Source organism: Geotrypetes seraphini, chromosome 17 (assembly GCF_902459505.1).
Source record: "Geotrypetes seraphini chromosome 17, aGeoSer1.1, whole genome shotgun sequence".
In the NCBI taxonomy this organism is placed as follows: domain Eukaryota; kingdom Metazoa; phylum Chordata; class Amphibia; order Gymnophiona; family Dermophiidae; genus Geotrypetes; species Geotrypetes seraphini.
This window is the reverse complement of record NC_047100.1, coordinates 22,989,133-23,005,507: the sequence shown is the minus strand read 5'-3', so window position 1 is coordinate 23,005,507 and position 16,375 is coordinate 22,989,133. Positions and strand designations below refer to the sequence as shown.

Below are 16,375 nucleotides of genomic sequence, written 5' to 3'. Positions count from 1 at the left end.
ATAGGCCTGGAAGTACTGAGTCACAGCTTTGTAGTCCAATGCTACAGGACAGGAAAAATATTATGTCTTGAGAGACTGATCGCAAATAGCATTATTCTTATATCGTGGGAAGGACGAACCGTTGCTGCTGAGATACCACAGGTTGGTCACTCCCGTGGTTACGTAAGGTGCCATAAAAAGCCCAACTTTTACAAAACCTTAACTGCCATTATGGATCCTATTTACTCATTTGTGTGAGTTGTTAATATGGGGAGGTCCTTTTACTGAGGCACGCTAAAACAGCTGTTAATGTGCTCTAATTTCCACACGAACAGCTAAAGTGGAACGGAGCAAAGCCTGGGGCAGGGACTGCATCTTACAATTAGTGCCAGTGGCGTAGTTTAGGGGGGAGGGGTCTGTCTTCCTCGAGGCGATAGCACCCCTCCTGCTTTCTGACCCCCTCTTCCCCGCCATCCCAGCTGCTTACGCCCCCTTCCCTTCCTCTACCCCTCTCCCTCCCCCCGTTACCTTTTTATCTTTGGCGCGAGCAGCCACGAACTGGTACTCTCTCGGACGTCACTTCCAGGACCCCCGTCTAGGAAGCGACGCCACAGAGAGAGCTGAAGCTGACACGAGCCGTTATGTTAAAAAAAAAAAAAACTGTAGCATTAAACGAAAGACAAAATATTAACTAAAAGGCTTTGCAAATACCGCCCATTAATTTTGATCACTAGCTCTTCCCCCCGGTAACGGCAAATTCTTAGAATTCTAGAATGGCGATGATTATTATTAAATGCATCATTAAAAACCAAGTCAATATAGTTGAGAATAAAAGACCAAGCCAAGTCACCAAAGTCGCAACCTCATAACTTAACAGTGCCTACCTTTACTTTCCCTCGTTGTAGTCGATGGGCATTTAACAATTAGTTACATTTTCGATACCGATTTTTCACAAGTAACTTTTGGGTGTGAAGCTTTGGGAGGTTTTTTGACCGATGATTACAACGGGGGCCAGTAGAGAAAGCAGTATAATGTATGAGGTAGAAACCTTTTCTCTATTTAACTGTAAAACATAGCTCTTCCAATGATATCACCCGCACACTTTAGAAAACCTGGCTTTTCTCAAAAACCTAACTCTCCCTCCTTCGGACATCCTAGCCCGCTAACACTCTTCCTTCTCCGATCTTCACCCAACCCTTCCTTGGAATTCCTTTCTCATTATAATTCCTATAAACCGTGCCGAGCTCCACAAATGTGGAGATGGCGCGGTATATAAACCCAAGATTTAGTTTAGTTTAGATTTGATTCTGAATGTTCATCAAAATTAATTTAAAATTTTTTCTCGTCTCAATCATATTCAGGTATATATAAGTTTTGATAAGAAATCTATTTGAGTATTTAAAATATTGCTTTTCTAAATAGTATGGTAACATAAATTAAAAATAGGAGACGTACACAGCGAAGAGTAAGGAGTATACATTTTGGCATTTAGAGACAGCAGTCCAATAAAGTGAAGATAGCTACTAATGTATAACGCTCGTTGAATGCAGTTACATTTAAATTAACCAAGCTTCAATTAACCATCGCCAACTGCTTTAACAACTCTGGCCACTTAACCATTGTGAAAAAATAATGGATTGTTCTTTTTTTTTTTTAAGCAAAATATTTCTACTAAATGGCTTTTCTTCCTTTATTTTTCTTACAGACCCCAGCAGTGACGGGAACAGTCCCACCGCCAGTTCACAAAATGTATCGGAAATGAAAAATACGTCATCCAGTCAACGGCACTCATCACTGGAGTCCAGTTACCCGCCAGATATTCACAAATCATCACCACATAGGGATAAAAGGACATATGACAAGGACCCTTATGGCAGCAGAGAGTATAGCAGACAATCCAATGAACATTACACTTGGAATGGGACTTCTAAAACATATAACAATATACCAAGCAGCAGAAAGGAGAGAGTACCGGAAAGACAACCGGATAGAATCATGGTAAATGGACAAAAGAGACCGCCTGAGAAATGGAGAGAAGGAACAAGGAGTGCTGAGAATACATTGGAGAGGAGAAAAGGACACGAGAGCAGAGACCTCTCTCCTAGGAGACGGCAAAGGTCACCAGTTCATCGAAGAGACCAGTCGCCTACTAGACGAAGGAAATCACTTGAAAGACTAATGGATCAAAGAGGGTCACCAGACAGAAGAGAAAGCTCACCCGAAAGACGACGGGCAAAATCTACAGAGAGAAGGCGAGAGAGGTCTCCTGACCGAAGGAGGGAAAGGTCATCGGACAAAAGAAACAGAGACGATAAAGCTAGCCACAGAGCTAAGAAAGAGCACAATTTAAAACACGATGCCCTCAAAAGTTCTAGATACCCCACTGAACCTAAAAGGAGACCATATAAGGAATGCAGTACTGATCTCAGCATATGACATAATTCTGAGATGCACCGAGTCACATTCCAGCCTGTAGAGTGATAAAGCTTCTAAAGAAAAGATGGTAATAAGATAGAAATTGCTTATGGTTTCCTACATTAAACACCCTTTAAATAACAGCAACTATTTTATGCGGATGAAATCGTACAAAAAAAAAAAAAGTATATTTTAAGAAAAAGTGTGCCTGATGTATATTCAAGAAAGTATTTTTCAATGCATACTTTTCTCTGAATCATTTGCCAAACGTTGGCCATAAGGATATGCATTTTTGTTTCTACCTACTCTACAGTTTTATTGGAAAGTGTTTCTTCCTGCATTTGGGCATTTTTTTTTTTTTTTTTTTTTTCAATTTTCAGAAACACGGGTCAGTCGAGAGCAAACTTTAGGTAGTGAATTTTATGACCAGTCTCGATTGCTACGGTCCACAGACCGTTTTGTATTGATTTATGATTATAATGTAATTTAGGTTCTGTTTTCTTTCTGAGGGAAGCGCGTTAGGGTTTAGGAGAGAGCCGAGATGTAAGAATTTACTCCGAAGTAATAGATAAAGAAAGTCCTCCTGGAGGGAGTAGAATAAAACCTTCTAAAATTAGGTGTTTTGAAGAGACTACTATGAAGGATATTTATATAAGCACATAGCACAATGAATTGCAGTATGTTGATGCTTTTATAGTGTGTTCTGTGAACAGTTTAAACTTTAATGCCCACTTGGGATGTATGAATGCAAGGGTTTTCCATTGCCATTTCTGTGTAACAACATGACATCAAGTAACTTTATCGAAAGCAGTCATAGTATGTATGGATGGGTGTATGAACAAGAAAATAAGAATGTATCGCTTTAATTAATTTGCAGGAGAATGATGGATGGAATAATGAGTGGAACGGATAATAGCAGTGACAAAGTATATCCCTCTTGTCTAAAGGCGTCTACTGTACCTAACGCATATTAGGCAGATTTGATAAGCTAAGTTTGTTGCGGTTTTAATTTTTATCGTGGCACGCTAAAGAATGTGGTACACAGACACGAGCTAATTTCCAGACATCAGAAAATGGCAAACCGAAGTAGGGGTCTGGTCGCAACCACCCCCCCCGCCCCCCCTGATGAAAAGTATGCAGCACCGAAACCTAAATTGAAAACCGTATTTTTTTGAGTTGGCAAGTTGTACAGTAAATCTGCTGTAGCGGTCTGAAGATTTTTAAAGGATTACTGCCTAGCTGAGCCAAAACATTCGCCGTTACTGTCGGGTTGGTAAAATAAGCTGCTGCTTTCAGCGCACCGATGTCCATAAGCGTATACTGTTAACATTTTCCATTCAGACACCAAAAACATTGCAAGTCTATCACTGTCGCCATGGTACTGCGAAAAGAAAAATGTAAAAAAAAAAAAAAAAAAGATGAAGTAGAAAAAAGGCCAATCATTGTGTGTACAGAGTTTAAATTGTAATTAATAGGGCCTGTTGGAAAAAAACTGTTGCCTTTTTTTTTCCTTGTACAAAAGAGAAATTTATGACAATTTAGCTGTGAGGAATGTGATCAGTGTTTATACTTCTGAAATTGATTTCACGGGGATATATTTTAATGTAAACTGAATCAGGTATGTAAAGCTGTTTTAAAAAAAAAAAATGAGAAACTATATAGGTAAAATCCGAAAGCTTTTGTTGGTTTGGATACCATGTCTTCACGGCAGGCTGCTTCCGTCCCATAATGCACTTGTAATGCGGTCTGTGCTCATCCTTTCTTCAATGTGCTACGAACATAACGCTCTCTTCTGTGCTATCGAAGCCGTGTGTGGGCCAATCCTTTTATAAAATCACTATGCATATATAAATACAGCATTGTTCCATAGCATTCTTTGACTTTTGGTTTATAAGGAATGATATGGGGGGTGTTAACGGATGTAGACTTGAAATTGCACAGTGGAACCTTTCCTTGGAACCCCAGAAACACACTGTATTTGTAGCTATAAAGGCAGACGTCTGTGAATGCTATTTTTACTATCCAATAAAGTTTTCCATAAAATGTATGATTGTACTACTAACTAGAAAACTGGAGGAAAATCCTAGCCCAAAAGAAGGTATTCAATCTCCATGCCTCCTCTCCAATTTTTTTAAGTGCTGATAGGACAAACACCCAAATTTCTTTTGGTTTATTTTTCTGTGGTGATTATGGGGATTTGTTTCCTTTGGCCTTTTTATCTTATTTTGGGGCAAAGACTGCAATATTGTGCCCTATTTACGGGATGTAGCGTCCACTAATTTTTTTTTTTCTCGTTTGGATTAAAAATGCTGTGAAGGAACATGGCAAATGTTTAAAATGTCCCCCTAATCCGTGATTCCCGAATCTCACTCTCAGTGTCCCCGTCAAACAGTAGCAAGATCACAAGACTCCCTCTAGAACAGGGGTAGGGAACTCCGGTCCTCGAGAGCCGTATTCCAGTCGGGTTTTCAGGATGTCCCCAATGAATATGCATTGAAAGCAGTGCATGCAAATAGATCTCATGCATATTCATTGGGGAAAACCCGACTGGAATACGGCTCTCGAGGACTGGAGTTCCCTACCCCTGCTCTAGAATTAAAATTTTTGCAGTGTACCACTTATATCAGTGGTCTCAAACTCAAACTCCTTTCAGGGCCACATTTTGGATTTGTAGGTACTTGGAGGGCCTCAGAAAAAAATAGTTAATATCTTATTAAAGAAATGACAATTTTGCATGAGATAAAACTCTTTATAGTTTATAAATCTTTCTTTTTGGCTTTCTTAATAATAATATTGTTATTTATAGCTAAAGAGACATTTGATCAAGAAACTTTTATTTTACTTTTGTGACTATGATAAACATACTGAGGGCCTCAAAATAGTACCTGGAGGGCCGCATGTGGCCTCCGGGCTGCGAGTTTGAGACCACTGACTTATATGTACGTGTGGAATATTTTTGCAAAACAGCTTCAAGAGGAGCCAGTAGCTGAGCTGAGCTGCGGAACGCCAACATATGGAATTTTGAAGTGGAATTTAACGCCAAAGCTGTAAGCACAGTTCCCCATGAGCTCACCATTAAAGCCAAGGTCCAAAGCTGGCGCTTATGGGAGGCTCCAAATCTACTGACATTGAAACTTTCACAGGCGTATGTTTATTCTAAAATATGGAATGCATGTGTTATATTTAGGGCCCCTTCCAGCATTAACATGCTTGCTTGAAATATGTGCTTGCTTCTGTCTTCAGTCAAAATTTAACAAGTAGCGCAAATTCAGTGGCATGAGAACATGATGGTTGAAAGGGACCTAGGGGTACAAACGGAACAACAACAACAAAAAAAAAGGCAAGAGAGATATCCTTGTTAAAAAACTTTCTTGTTAAAAAGTCTCAACAATGATCCAAATTTCAGGGAACGCTGATAAAAGTAATAGATGGAGCAATGTAAAGAAGTTAGAATGAGGCCTAAGGCTTGTAGGCTTTGCCAGAACACCATCATTCAGAAAACAAAAGGGAGCTATAACAGAAGTGGAAACTAAGCTAGGTTTTATATTGTGTTAAATCCCGCAAGGGATAAAGCAGATAATAATCATATGGTACAAATCAGATAGTATATTAAAAATAACGCCAGAAATAAATCTTGTCAACAAAGATATTTCTGAAATAAAGAAGTTTTCAATGAATGTCTAAGAAGAAAATAAGACAACCTGATTGCTATTGGAAGAGAGTTCCAGCAATGAAAACCTTCGAAAACCAAAATAATTTTTTTAAATGAAGATAAATGACCAATTTAAAGAGGGATGAAAAGAATAAGTGGAATGTAGTGAGGGGTCGATAGGAGAAATACACTGATTATTATTATTAATTATTATTTTTAATCTTTATTGATTTTCAAACTTTGACAGTGCAATACAATTAATTGAACATAAAATATTGCATAAAATGCAATTAACAACACAAGTAATACATAAAACAATAATTTTCTCCCATCCTCCTCCCAATTATTAATATACAATAAGACATATGATGTGATTACAATATTATAATTAAGTAATTTAAATCCCTCCCCCCACCCACCCACCATGGATGTGTAAGGAGGAAATCTAAGAAAAGGAAAGATACATGACCCTTATTGCGAGGTAAGTTTGCCACTGTGGGAGCAAATGAGGTACCCATAGCCACCCCTAAGCACTGTTAATAATGCAAAACAATTTTGACATATAGAAATCCAATTTAAAGCCTCCAAAAACTCAGTGGGTATAAGAGGGTGAGCACACTTGTTTAAATAATCCCAGAGCACCTGTAAGTCCTCCTCCTGTGGAATGGATGTAAATAAAAAGAGATGTCCATAGTTACCAGGTAGGTATCAGATCCAGCCTGACAACAATTGCAGAAAATGGGGTAGTATCTTAAAAAAAAAAAAAAAAGATTTCACTCATGACAAACAAGGCTGCAAATGCTGATCAATAAATTAACATGACCTTTTCAGTAGTGATTCATGAGCAGAAACAATGGTATGACCCGGTGAGTTCTCCATGTTTATGAATCCAAAGGCCTCTACTCCATCCTCATCTTCCTTGATCTATCTGTGGCTTTTGACAAGATAGATCACTGCCTATTCATCGATATCCCATCCTCGCTGGTGTTTCAGGTGCTTTGTTATGGTTTTCTTCCTACCTTTCCCATCACTTGTAGTGCGTGCACTTCTTTTTTCCATCTGCACTTCTTCCCCTGGTGTTCCAACCTCCCATGGCTTTCAGTATCACCTCTATGCCAATGACTCACAGATCTACAGTACTTCCCTACAGCCGAAATCTCTACCAACATTCAGGCCTAAGTCTCAACCTGCTTATCTGACCTCACTGCCTGGATGTCTCACCACCATCTCAAATTAAACATGGCCAAGGCTGAGCTTCCTATCTTTCCTCCTAAACCCACCTTAGACAATGCCCTCATCCTCCCTGTCCTGTCGGCTCGCAACCTCAGGGTGATTTTTAACTCATCCCTCTCTTTATCGTCACAAATCCAACAGACCGCCAAAAACCTTTCATTACTTTCTCTACAACATTGCCAAAGTTTGACCCTTCCTTTCTTAGCACACGGCTAAGACCCCCCTCATCCATATCCCCATCATCTCTTGCTTAGACTACTGAACCTACTTCTCGCTGGCCTTCCGCTAAACCACCTCTCCCCTTCAGTCCATCCGGAACTCTGCTACATGCCTCATATTCTGCTAATGCCGCTATACCCGTACAATCACTATCCATTTCTGCATACCATTCAAATTCCTGTTACTGACCTACAAGTATATTCACTCCACAGCTGCTCAGTATTGCTTCTCTTTCATCTCTCCCTATACCCCTTCTTAGGAACTCCGCTCTTAGGGTAAGTCCCACTTATCTGTACTATTGTCCTCTATGGCCAATTCCAGACTCCGTCCCGTCTATCTTGCTACACTGTATGCCTGGAACAAACCGCCTGACTCACTATGTCAAACTCCATTTCCGGCAGTATTCAAATCCATGCTCAAAGTCCACTTCTTTGCTGCTGCTTTCAGTCCCTAACTCAATCCTCCTGCTAAGCACCCATATCTGTCTTAAAACTCTCTCTATAATTCCCCAGCTGAGCAGTATGCATAAAAATACACCTTTTTTGTCCAGTTTGTCTGTCATAACTAGACCGTAAGTTCTCGTGATCAGGGACTGTCTCTTGGAATGATAAAGAAGGGGATCACAAACAGATCGGAGAAGGTTATCATGCCGCTGTACTGCGCCCTCACCTGGAGTACTGCGTCCAGCACTGGTAGCCTACATGAAGAAGAACACGGTACTACTCGAAAGGGTCCAGAGAAGAGCGACTAAGATGGTTAAGCGACTGGAGGAGTTGCCTTACAGTGAAAGAGAAACTGGGCCTTTTCTCCCTCTAACCAGGGCTGTGGTGTCGGAGGCAATTTTGGGTACCTGGAGTCGGGGCTTCCAGAAACTGAGGAGTCGAAGGATTTATCTACTGACTCCGCAGCCCTAATTATAACCATATTCTTGATGTTTCAATAGGTTTACGAAAAATATTTCTGAGTGAAGAGTAAATTTTAAAATACAGAGAACAGCTTTGGGGAAAACTTCTGAGGACCCCTGTCATTTTTACTAGGCTGAATCATTGTAAACGGCATAGAACTTCACGGCCCTGCTATTGTTATTATTATTAATCCATCTACAGAAAGGAATTCCAGAGAGCCGATCGGAAATGAATACTTTAGTTTGTTATGTTCCTTATAACTTTCAGATTGTTCCCCAGCCCCATACCTTGTCTAGAGTAATTTCCAATCGGAATTGAAAATGTAGACAATTTATTATATGCAGGGCATAACATTACATGTCCTCGTAGGAAGTGACTGCGGTTAAAGCATCTCTACATTAAGAGAATGACATGGAGACAAATTGTCCCCGTCCCCCGCAGGAAGTCAATTTCCCCAAACCGTGCCCGCAAGTTTTGTCGCTTTCCCATTCCTGTAAGCTACATTCCGTTTTCCCCAAAGAGCCAAGAACGGGTTACAGGTTTAACATACATAGTATATAGTTAACAGGTTACAATTTGCACTAGATTAACCCTAATTTCAGTACATGTTTCCGATACAAGCTTCTTCTAACTAGACACATATTTAGGGTCTAATACTAATAATATACAGTTTACTGGTTATAATTTACCCTGGTATAAGTTTTATCCTAATTTACAAACAGACAGTTTATAGGTTGGATTTGCCAATGATAATACCAGATTTTACCATATAAGCTTAGGTGACACATAACGGGTTCTGGTACCAATGTACAAATTTCTTTGTAGTCCATCAGTCAAGGGAAGGTGAAGGGTGAAGGAAGGAGGTATGTTTTTATTGCTTTCCTAAAGTTGAGGAGTCCTTCAAGGGTCACAAGCCTCAAAACACCAAAATGGGTTTTAATGACCAGGTGAATAACTCTGTCATCCTTTTCAAGTAGTCTTGAAATAATAACATGAATTTCTTTTGCAAATATACACTGTGACAGTCATCGAGGGGTTACTCCCATTCCAGCCCTTGATAATCGAACTCCTCCTCTTGTATTTTTTTCCCCGATTTATAGCACCCATTAGGATCTGAATTTAATAGCTTCACTTCCACGCATTAAAGACACCAAACTCTTTGGCAACATACTTTGGCAAGACTTCCTGTACTTTGGCGCTTCTTTCCTGTACAGAGACGCCAAAGTGCCACTGCGCAATATTGCAGAGTATTATAAGTTTCTTGCTGTCCCTAGTGGAGACCATATCTATATTGTATGTCAAGGACTTGTTTTTGAACTTATGATAAGCCATCAGTAAACCAACTGAAGGTTGGTTTTCATGTCTCCTGTGCCTATTTCTTTTTTTTGCTGCCTGTTTTCCCTGAGGCTTGGTACCTTCTTTTTTGTTATACTTTGGTGGCCATTGAAAGAAAAACAGCATTTTGTGCCCATGGACCTCCATGTAAATTTTCAAAAGGAACATCACCATTCCCCTCTCCCAACTCTCGAGTCTCTGTAAACATCATCCATCATGTCTGCAGCCCGAGCTGTCGTCCCTTGGTTCTTTCATTTTGCCTGTGGCTGAATCTTGGGGGGATAGCTCCTTCTCCCTATGATACCCTTATCTTCTGCTTTTCACTGTTCTTATCTCCACACATCATCCCCCCTTGAGATTGTGTTCCACCCCCGGGCATCTATAGGAATGTAGAGCTTGTAATAAAAATGTCCCACCCTAGATTCAATGGTTCCTTGGGAGGTGTTTTCTGGTATTTTGCCATAACAATTGCTGACCTTTACAATGCAGGCTTTGGGAGGCAAAAGCATATAGACACCAAGCCAAATTGGTCAATGAGGAAAAACATTATATCAGTGGTATGTACTACTTAAGAAACGTATATGGTAGTATAATTTCTAACCAATTGTCTCTAAAATGATTCATAGGTCACCATTTCAGTAAATCCATAATCGGGTTAGTTAAGGAATTTGGTGCGGTGAAGGTTTTGCAATGCCTCCGACATCAGCCAACTGCGGTGGACTTGGGGCTTTGAAGCAGGAGCGTTACTTGCCTAGCGTTTAATTCATGCGTGAGGGTGGGGAGGGGAAAAAAAAAGCACTGCACCGCTGTGTCTAAATCTTCATCTGGCAATCAGTGTCCTCTTTACGCATCCTTTCTTATTGTCCCTGTCCGTTCCAGATTCAATGCATTCCGTGAAGTAGGCAACCTGCAGTTCCATTTATCTGTCTTTATTATCGCTGTCTTTTTCTTATAGGAAGTAGTTCTTAAGTTTATAGAGCTCCAGCTTTGCAGTAGCTTAATTGATTTATAGTTCAGCTTCAGTATGTGTATAAAGCCCAGTGCCTTGTGAGTTATAATGTAGTCTTTATGAGAGGCTGCACTTATCCTCATTTAAAATGTCTCTTCCTGTTTGTCCAGCTCTGGGATATTCTTCTTCTTTCCGTACGTGTTTTGATCCTAATAGACTCAGTCAATACTCTCTCATTTCCTCTTTGCTTTGCTTCAGAGGCTCGGTTGAATGGGCAAGAGCCGGATCATTTATTTACTATTATTTTCTCTAGACTGCTTCCACAAGGAGCGGCGGCCTAGTGGTCAGAGCTGCTGCCCCGCGGGGCACCCTGAGGTTATGGGTCTGATCCCGGCACTGCTCCTTGTAATCCTATTGTGATGTCATAACGCCTCATTCCACCAATGCTTAAGAGCCAACCTCATCAGTGATGTCACAACGGATCACTTTTGATATTGTATGGGAGGAGAGAGTGTGGCGCAGGGGTTAGAGCTGCACCCTGAGGTAGTGGGTTCAAACCCCTGTGATCCCGGACAAGTCACTTAATCTTCCACTGGCCCAGGTGCATTAGATAGATTGTGAGCCCACCAGGACATATAGGGAAAATGCTTGAAGTATCTGTATGTAAACCACGTTGAGTGTGGTTGAAAAAAAATACAAAAAAAAGGGTCCCAATCCCTTTCCCTATACCCCTCGCCTCATTTCTCCAGTATAATGTGAATGTACCCTTAATTCTGTGCCTCTAAAACATTGTGAATGTATCGCCATAACCCGTTCGGGGAGGATGGGCTATAAAAAAACTAATTCAATAAATAAACAGAATCAACCGCTAGGCAGGTTACAGAATCCCATCAAGTGGCACCTAGCCATCGCTAGATGTCCTGGAGGTAGGTGCCAGTATATTAGGCCGGGTTATACTGGGTGTAATTTACCAGTGCCTAGCAACACCTAAGTCAACCACGCTTATGCTCCGCCCTTAACCACGCCTACATTTCAGGTAGGCATCGGAAGGTGCCTCGACTTAAGCCTCGCTAGGCGCCACATGGAATAACTTTAATGTTTCTTGTTTTTCTCAATTATTCAATTAACTTCAATTGAAGTACATAGAAACATAGAAAGATGACGGCAGAAAAGGGCTACAGCCCACCAAGTCTGCCCACTATTTTGTCCCACCCCATCAAGTTTGAGTGCTAATGACCCAATTCCTTAGCTCGACCTCCTTAGGGATCCCACGTGGATGTCCCATTTATTTTTAAAGTCGAGTACACTGGTGGCCTTGACCACTTGCACCGGAAGTTTGTTCCAGTGATCTACCACCCGTTCTGTAAAGAAATACTTCCTGGTGTCACCATTAAATTTCCCTCCTCTGAGTTTGAACGGGTGCCCCCTTGTGACTGAGGGTCCCCTGGGGAAGAATATATCGCTTTCCGCCTCGACACGACCTGTGATGTATTTAAACGTCTCAATCATGTCTCCCCTTTCTCTACGCTCCTCAAGAGTATAGAGATGCAGTTTGTTCAGTCTTTCCTCGTATGGGAGACTCCCGAGTCTGGAGACCATTCTAGTGGCCATTCGTTGGACTGACTCAGCTCGAAGCACGTCTTTTTGGTAGTGTGGTCTCCAAAACTGCACACAGTATTCCAGGTGAGGTCTCACCATGGCTCTGTAGAGCGGCATCATGACTTCAGGTTGACGGCTGACGAAGCCTCTATTGATACATCCCAACATTTGCCTTGCCTTGGATGAGGCTTGCTCCACTTGTTTGGCAGTACTCTTCCCCCCAATATTCGTGGGGGTTCTGTTCCAGGAACCCCCCGCGAGTCTTGAAAAACCGCGAACAGGGTTTTTGAGCGGGGAGACTGGAGAGGGCAGCCGGAGCGCCGGTGAGTGCAGGAAATCACTCGCGGTCTGCTCCGACCACCTCTTCCTGCACTAAAGTCGGGCCTCACCAATCGGGAGCTGCGTGTCAAAGCTTCTTGGGAAGTACACTGTCTTACCACTTTCTGATCTTTTTTTTTTTTTATAGCTATTTATATAGAAAGAAAGAATAGCACTGTGAACGTGTGGACCCGAGATAACAAGAAGAAAGGGGAGAAAATGCTCGAGGAACTGCTGGCAAGGCTCGGCGAGCTTCGGATGTGTTTCTGATTTGTTTTGGGTTTTTTTTTCCTGTTGTTTTAAGTTTGAGGCTCAGCGCCCAGAGTGCTCTTTTGGGAGGAGGGGCTAAATAAATAAATTAATCAAAAAAAGGAAATCCTTTAATGAGGTATGGAGTCCATTGACTAGTTTTATTGCATTATAAAAAGGGTCATGTTTCTTTATCATTAGATTTCCTTACACATCCAGGGGGGGGGGAGGAAAATGTATTTATTATTTATTTATAATTTGTAATCACATCATATGTATTATTATATTAAGATGAGGATGGGAGAAAATGATTGTTTAATGTAATAATTGTATAGTGAATAGTGTGTTTTGTGCAGTTTTTCTGATTTACCATTTGTGTTTGAAAATCAATAAAGATTTAAAAAGAAATAAAAATTTAAAAAGAAATAAAAATAAAAGAAAAAAAAATTTTCACACACACACATGCATCCTCTGTGGCACCAGGTTCTGGAAATTTCTAACTTAGGTGCCGCCAAAGGTTTTATTTCTCTCACGGTGGGTAACGGCTTGAACCCTGTCTTGTGACGGCAGCAGTTCTAGTGCCATGTGAATAACCCTGAGTTTAAGTTTCTGCACAGAACAGGATCTGTCCATTAAGAATCTGCTGGGCACCATCGCTACTACTGATGGAAGAATTCGGAATCGGAGGGTATCGTTATGCAGACAATATATTATTAGCACGGATTGATCCGTTTTCACCATTATTAAATACAATTCTCAAGTGTCTGCAACATATTCTGTGATGGTTACAAACACATAAACTAGTAGTGAATTTTAATAAAAGTTACAGTTGTTGGGTAACAGGTCACCTGCCTAGTCCTAACACAGTTTTGCATTTTGAGGGGGGGGGGGAGACGAGAGAGAGAGAATATAGTCTTAATGGAGAAATGTAACTACACTTCTCCCTCTCTATTCGCTGTGATAGGGGATTAACAGAACTGCAAATAACTTTTCCATATGTTATTCGTTGTTTTCTATTAAAACCCATCGTGACTATAGTGAAACCGCGAATGACATGGCGGGAGACCTGGCCTGTTCCTGAAGGAGAGGCAAAACACGGGGAAGAAAGTGCTGGGAATCAGCGATTTTTCTCTGTAAATGCTTGGAATCAGCGATTTCTCTATGCAAGCTGATGTAATTTTTTTTTTTTGGGGGGGGGGGGGAAGAGAAGGAGCCAGCAAGTCAAAACTGCGAATGATCGAAACTGTGAATATGGAGAGAGAAGTGTATTTAGGAATTATCAGTGATGGCCAACTCATGCTTTCGGCATAGGTAGCTGAACTGGTAAAAAAAAGGGATTATGTATTCTATGATCATAAAGATATATGTAAGAGACTTATTTGATAATGACAGCCTTCACATTCTGATCCACGCTTTCCTGATGTCAAGACTTTGATTATTGTAACGTAATTTACAGAGGTTTCATAAAACCTAAATATCAAGCACTTACAGACTTTGCAAAATACTGGCATAAAATTATTTGGACCCCCCCCCCCCCCAAAAAAAAAAAAAGAAATGTGATCACGTCATGTGACTCCTCTCTATGGGCATTATCAGCGGTTGCCATTAGTCTTTAGAATTCAATGTAATATATTAACCCTTCCTCATAAGGCCTGTCACACTATGAGTCCAGATGATCAGAGTTTGTTGAATATTCTTTACACCCCCGAACCACACATTGTGGTCCTGACAGTAGAATACAATGGTAAATTACCCGTAATAAAGCATTTTTCTATGTAGTACCCAGCCTCCGGAATGATCTCCAGAGGCATGTGGGGGGGGGGGGGGAGGGAGGGAGGAGGAACTATCCTACCACCACAAAGCTGAAGTCTGTACAGCCCCCCCCCCCACCCCCCTTGGTCTTTTCAAATAAACCAAGCAAATGATATCTAATCAGGATTTGTTATATTTAGTGCAGGTTCTAAGTGATTTATAACAGTGTTCTTACACTTATGGACCGGTGGAAATAAAAGAATTATTTTGCAGACTGGCAGTTGAACACTGGGCTAAGTCGTGCCCATCTCCACCCAATCTCTTCCCTAGACCCGCCCCCATAATAGTAATAATTGTAACACCATTGTTTCCATCCATTTTTCATATATACACACATACAATATAATTGTATTAACAACACGTAATGGTTAACCACAAAAGTAAAAATACGCAAAGCATACAGTATGCTTTTCAACATTCATTCCTACCAGAAAACAGATAACCCCGTGCAAATGCAGGACCAAAAACTAAAAGTAGTAATATTCAGAAATAAACCCTAAGATGCAAGACTCTGCAAGCAGTACAACCCCCAGAGGAAAAGAAACAAATGCATTTCTTCCTGAACAAACAGCAGATGTAAAATGGATCACTAAATAAAAAAAATAAAAGCATTTCCCCCTACCGTTGTCTCTCTCCCTTCATGCCTCCCTCTGGTCTGCCCCCTGGTGTTATGTTTGGGCTGGTCCATGGTATGATCAACGTGGCGTCTTTGTGCCGGCTCCCTCTTCTTGAGTGCTGCAGTGCACAAAGATGTGGGCTCCTCGTGTGCATCCCGCACCTCATGTGGAAACCTTCCTTCTGACTTTGCAACATCAGAGAGAAGGCTTTAGGTGCAGGTTATGTGTAGGAGCCTTTTCCCATGGCTTTGTGCACTGCAGCACTCAGGGAGTTGGTCTGAAGACGCCATGTTGATCGCACCATGGACCGGCGGCTAAATAACACTGTCTTGGACCTGATGGATGTGCTGGCTCTGTGGACCAGCGGTTGAAGAACACTGATTTATAAGATAAGAGGTTCATGTGGTATCAAGAGGAAATTAGGATTGTAGAGTAGGGAACTATAGTCCTCGAGAGCCGTGTTCCAGTTGGGTTTTCAGGATTTCCTCAATGAATATGCAAGAGATCTATTTGCATGCACTGCTTTCAATGCATATTCATTGGGGAAATCCTGAAAACCCGACTGGAATATGGTTTTCGAGGATCGGAGTTCCATACTCCTGTTGTAGAGGAAGGTTACAAGAGAGGAGGAGATTGATAGAATACATTGCAGAAGACGGTTACATTGTTGTAAGAGGGGAAGTGGTTACATCATGAAGGGAAAAAGCGATATTACAAGTGGGTGAGTCTCTCTAATGTTTGAGCGGGTGCTCACCTGGGAAGTAGCGATCGTCAAATGGTTTGGTTTGATATAACGGCTGAAGTGGCTGCACAGATTTATGGACTTATTCCTAGGAAGAAAGCCGTTCGGATGGGAGGACATAAGGAATCAGCGATCCAAGTGGAAAGAGGCAATTTAAAAAAAAGAGACAAAGGAAAGTGACATTGAAAAAATAAAGGTAAAAGAGTTGGTCTTTCAGAAATATAAAAAAAAAAATTTGAGAAGATGAGTGGAGAAAGAATTATTGGGTGAAACAGAAAGAAGACAAGAGAGAGATATGTCTGGTAGGTAATGACTAGAAGCAAGAAAGTGTTGAGGCCCTCACTTGGAATA

General features: G+C 41.1%; 1 protein-coding gene across 28 annotated transcripts in view; it reads left to right on the top strand.

The window, feature by feature from the left end:
• MAGI1 (membrane associated guanylate kinase, WW and PDZ domain containing 1) overlaps positions 1-4,439 on the top strand; it is a 466,555-nt gene extending 462,116 nt beyond the window's left edge. For 22 of the 28 annotated variants that reach the window (XM_033926036.1, XM_033926027.1, XM_033926019.1 and 19 more), the window contains one exon: positions 1,685-4,439. In XM_033926036.1, coding sequence (XP_033781927.1) covers positions 1,685-2,415 — 731 coding nt within the window. In that variant the 3' untranslated portion in view covers positions 2,416-4,439. The remainder of the gene's footprint in view (positions 1-1,684) is intronic. The other 6 variants (XM_033926040.1, XM_033926037.1, XM_033926038.1 and 3 more) reach the window with 1 other exon arrangement.
• The last annotated feature ends 11,936 nt before the right edge of the window (positions 4,440-16,375 follow it).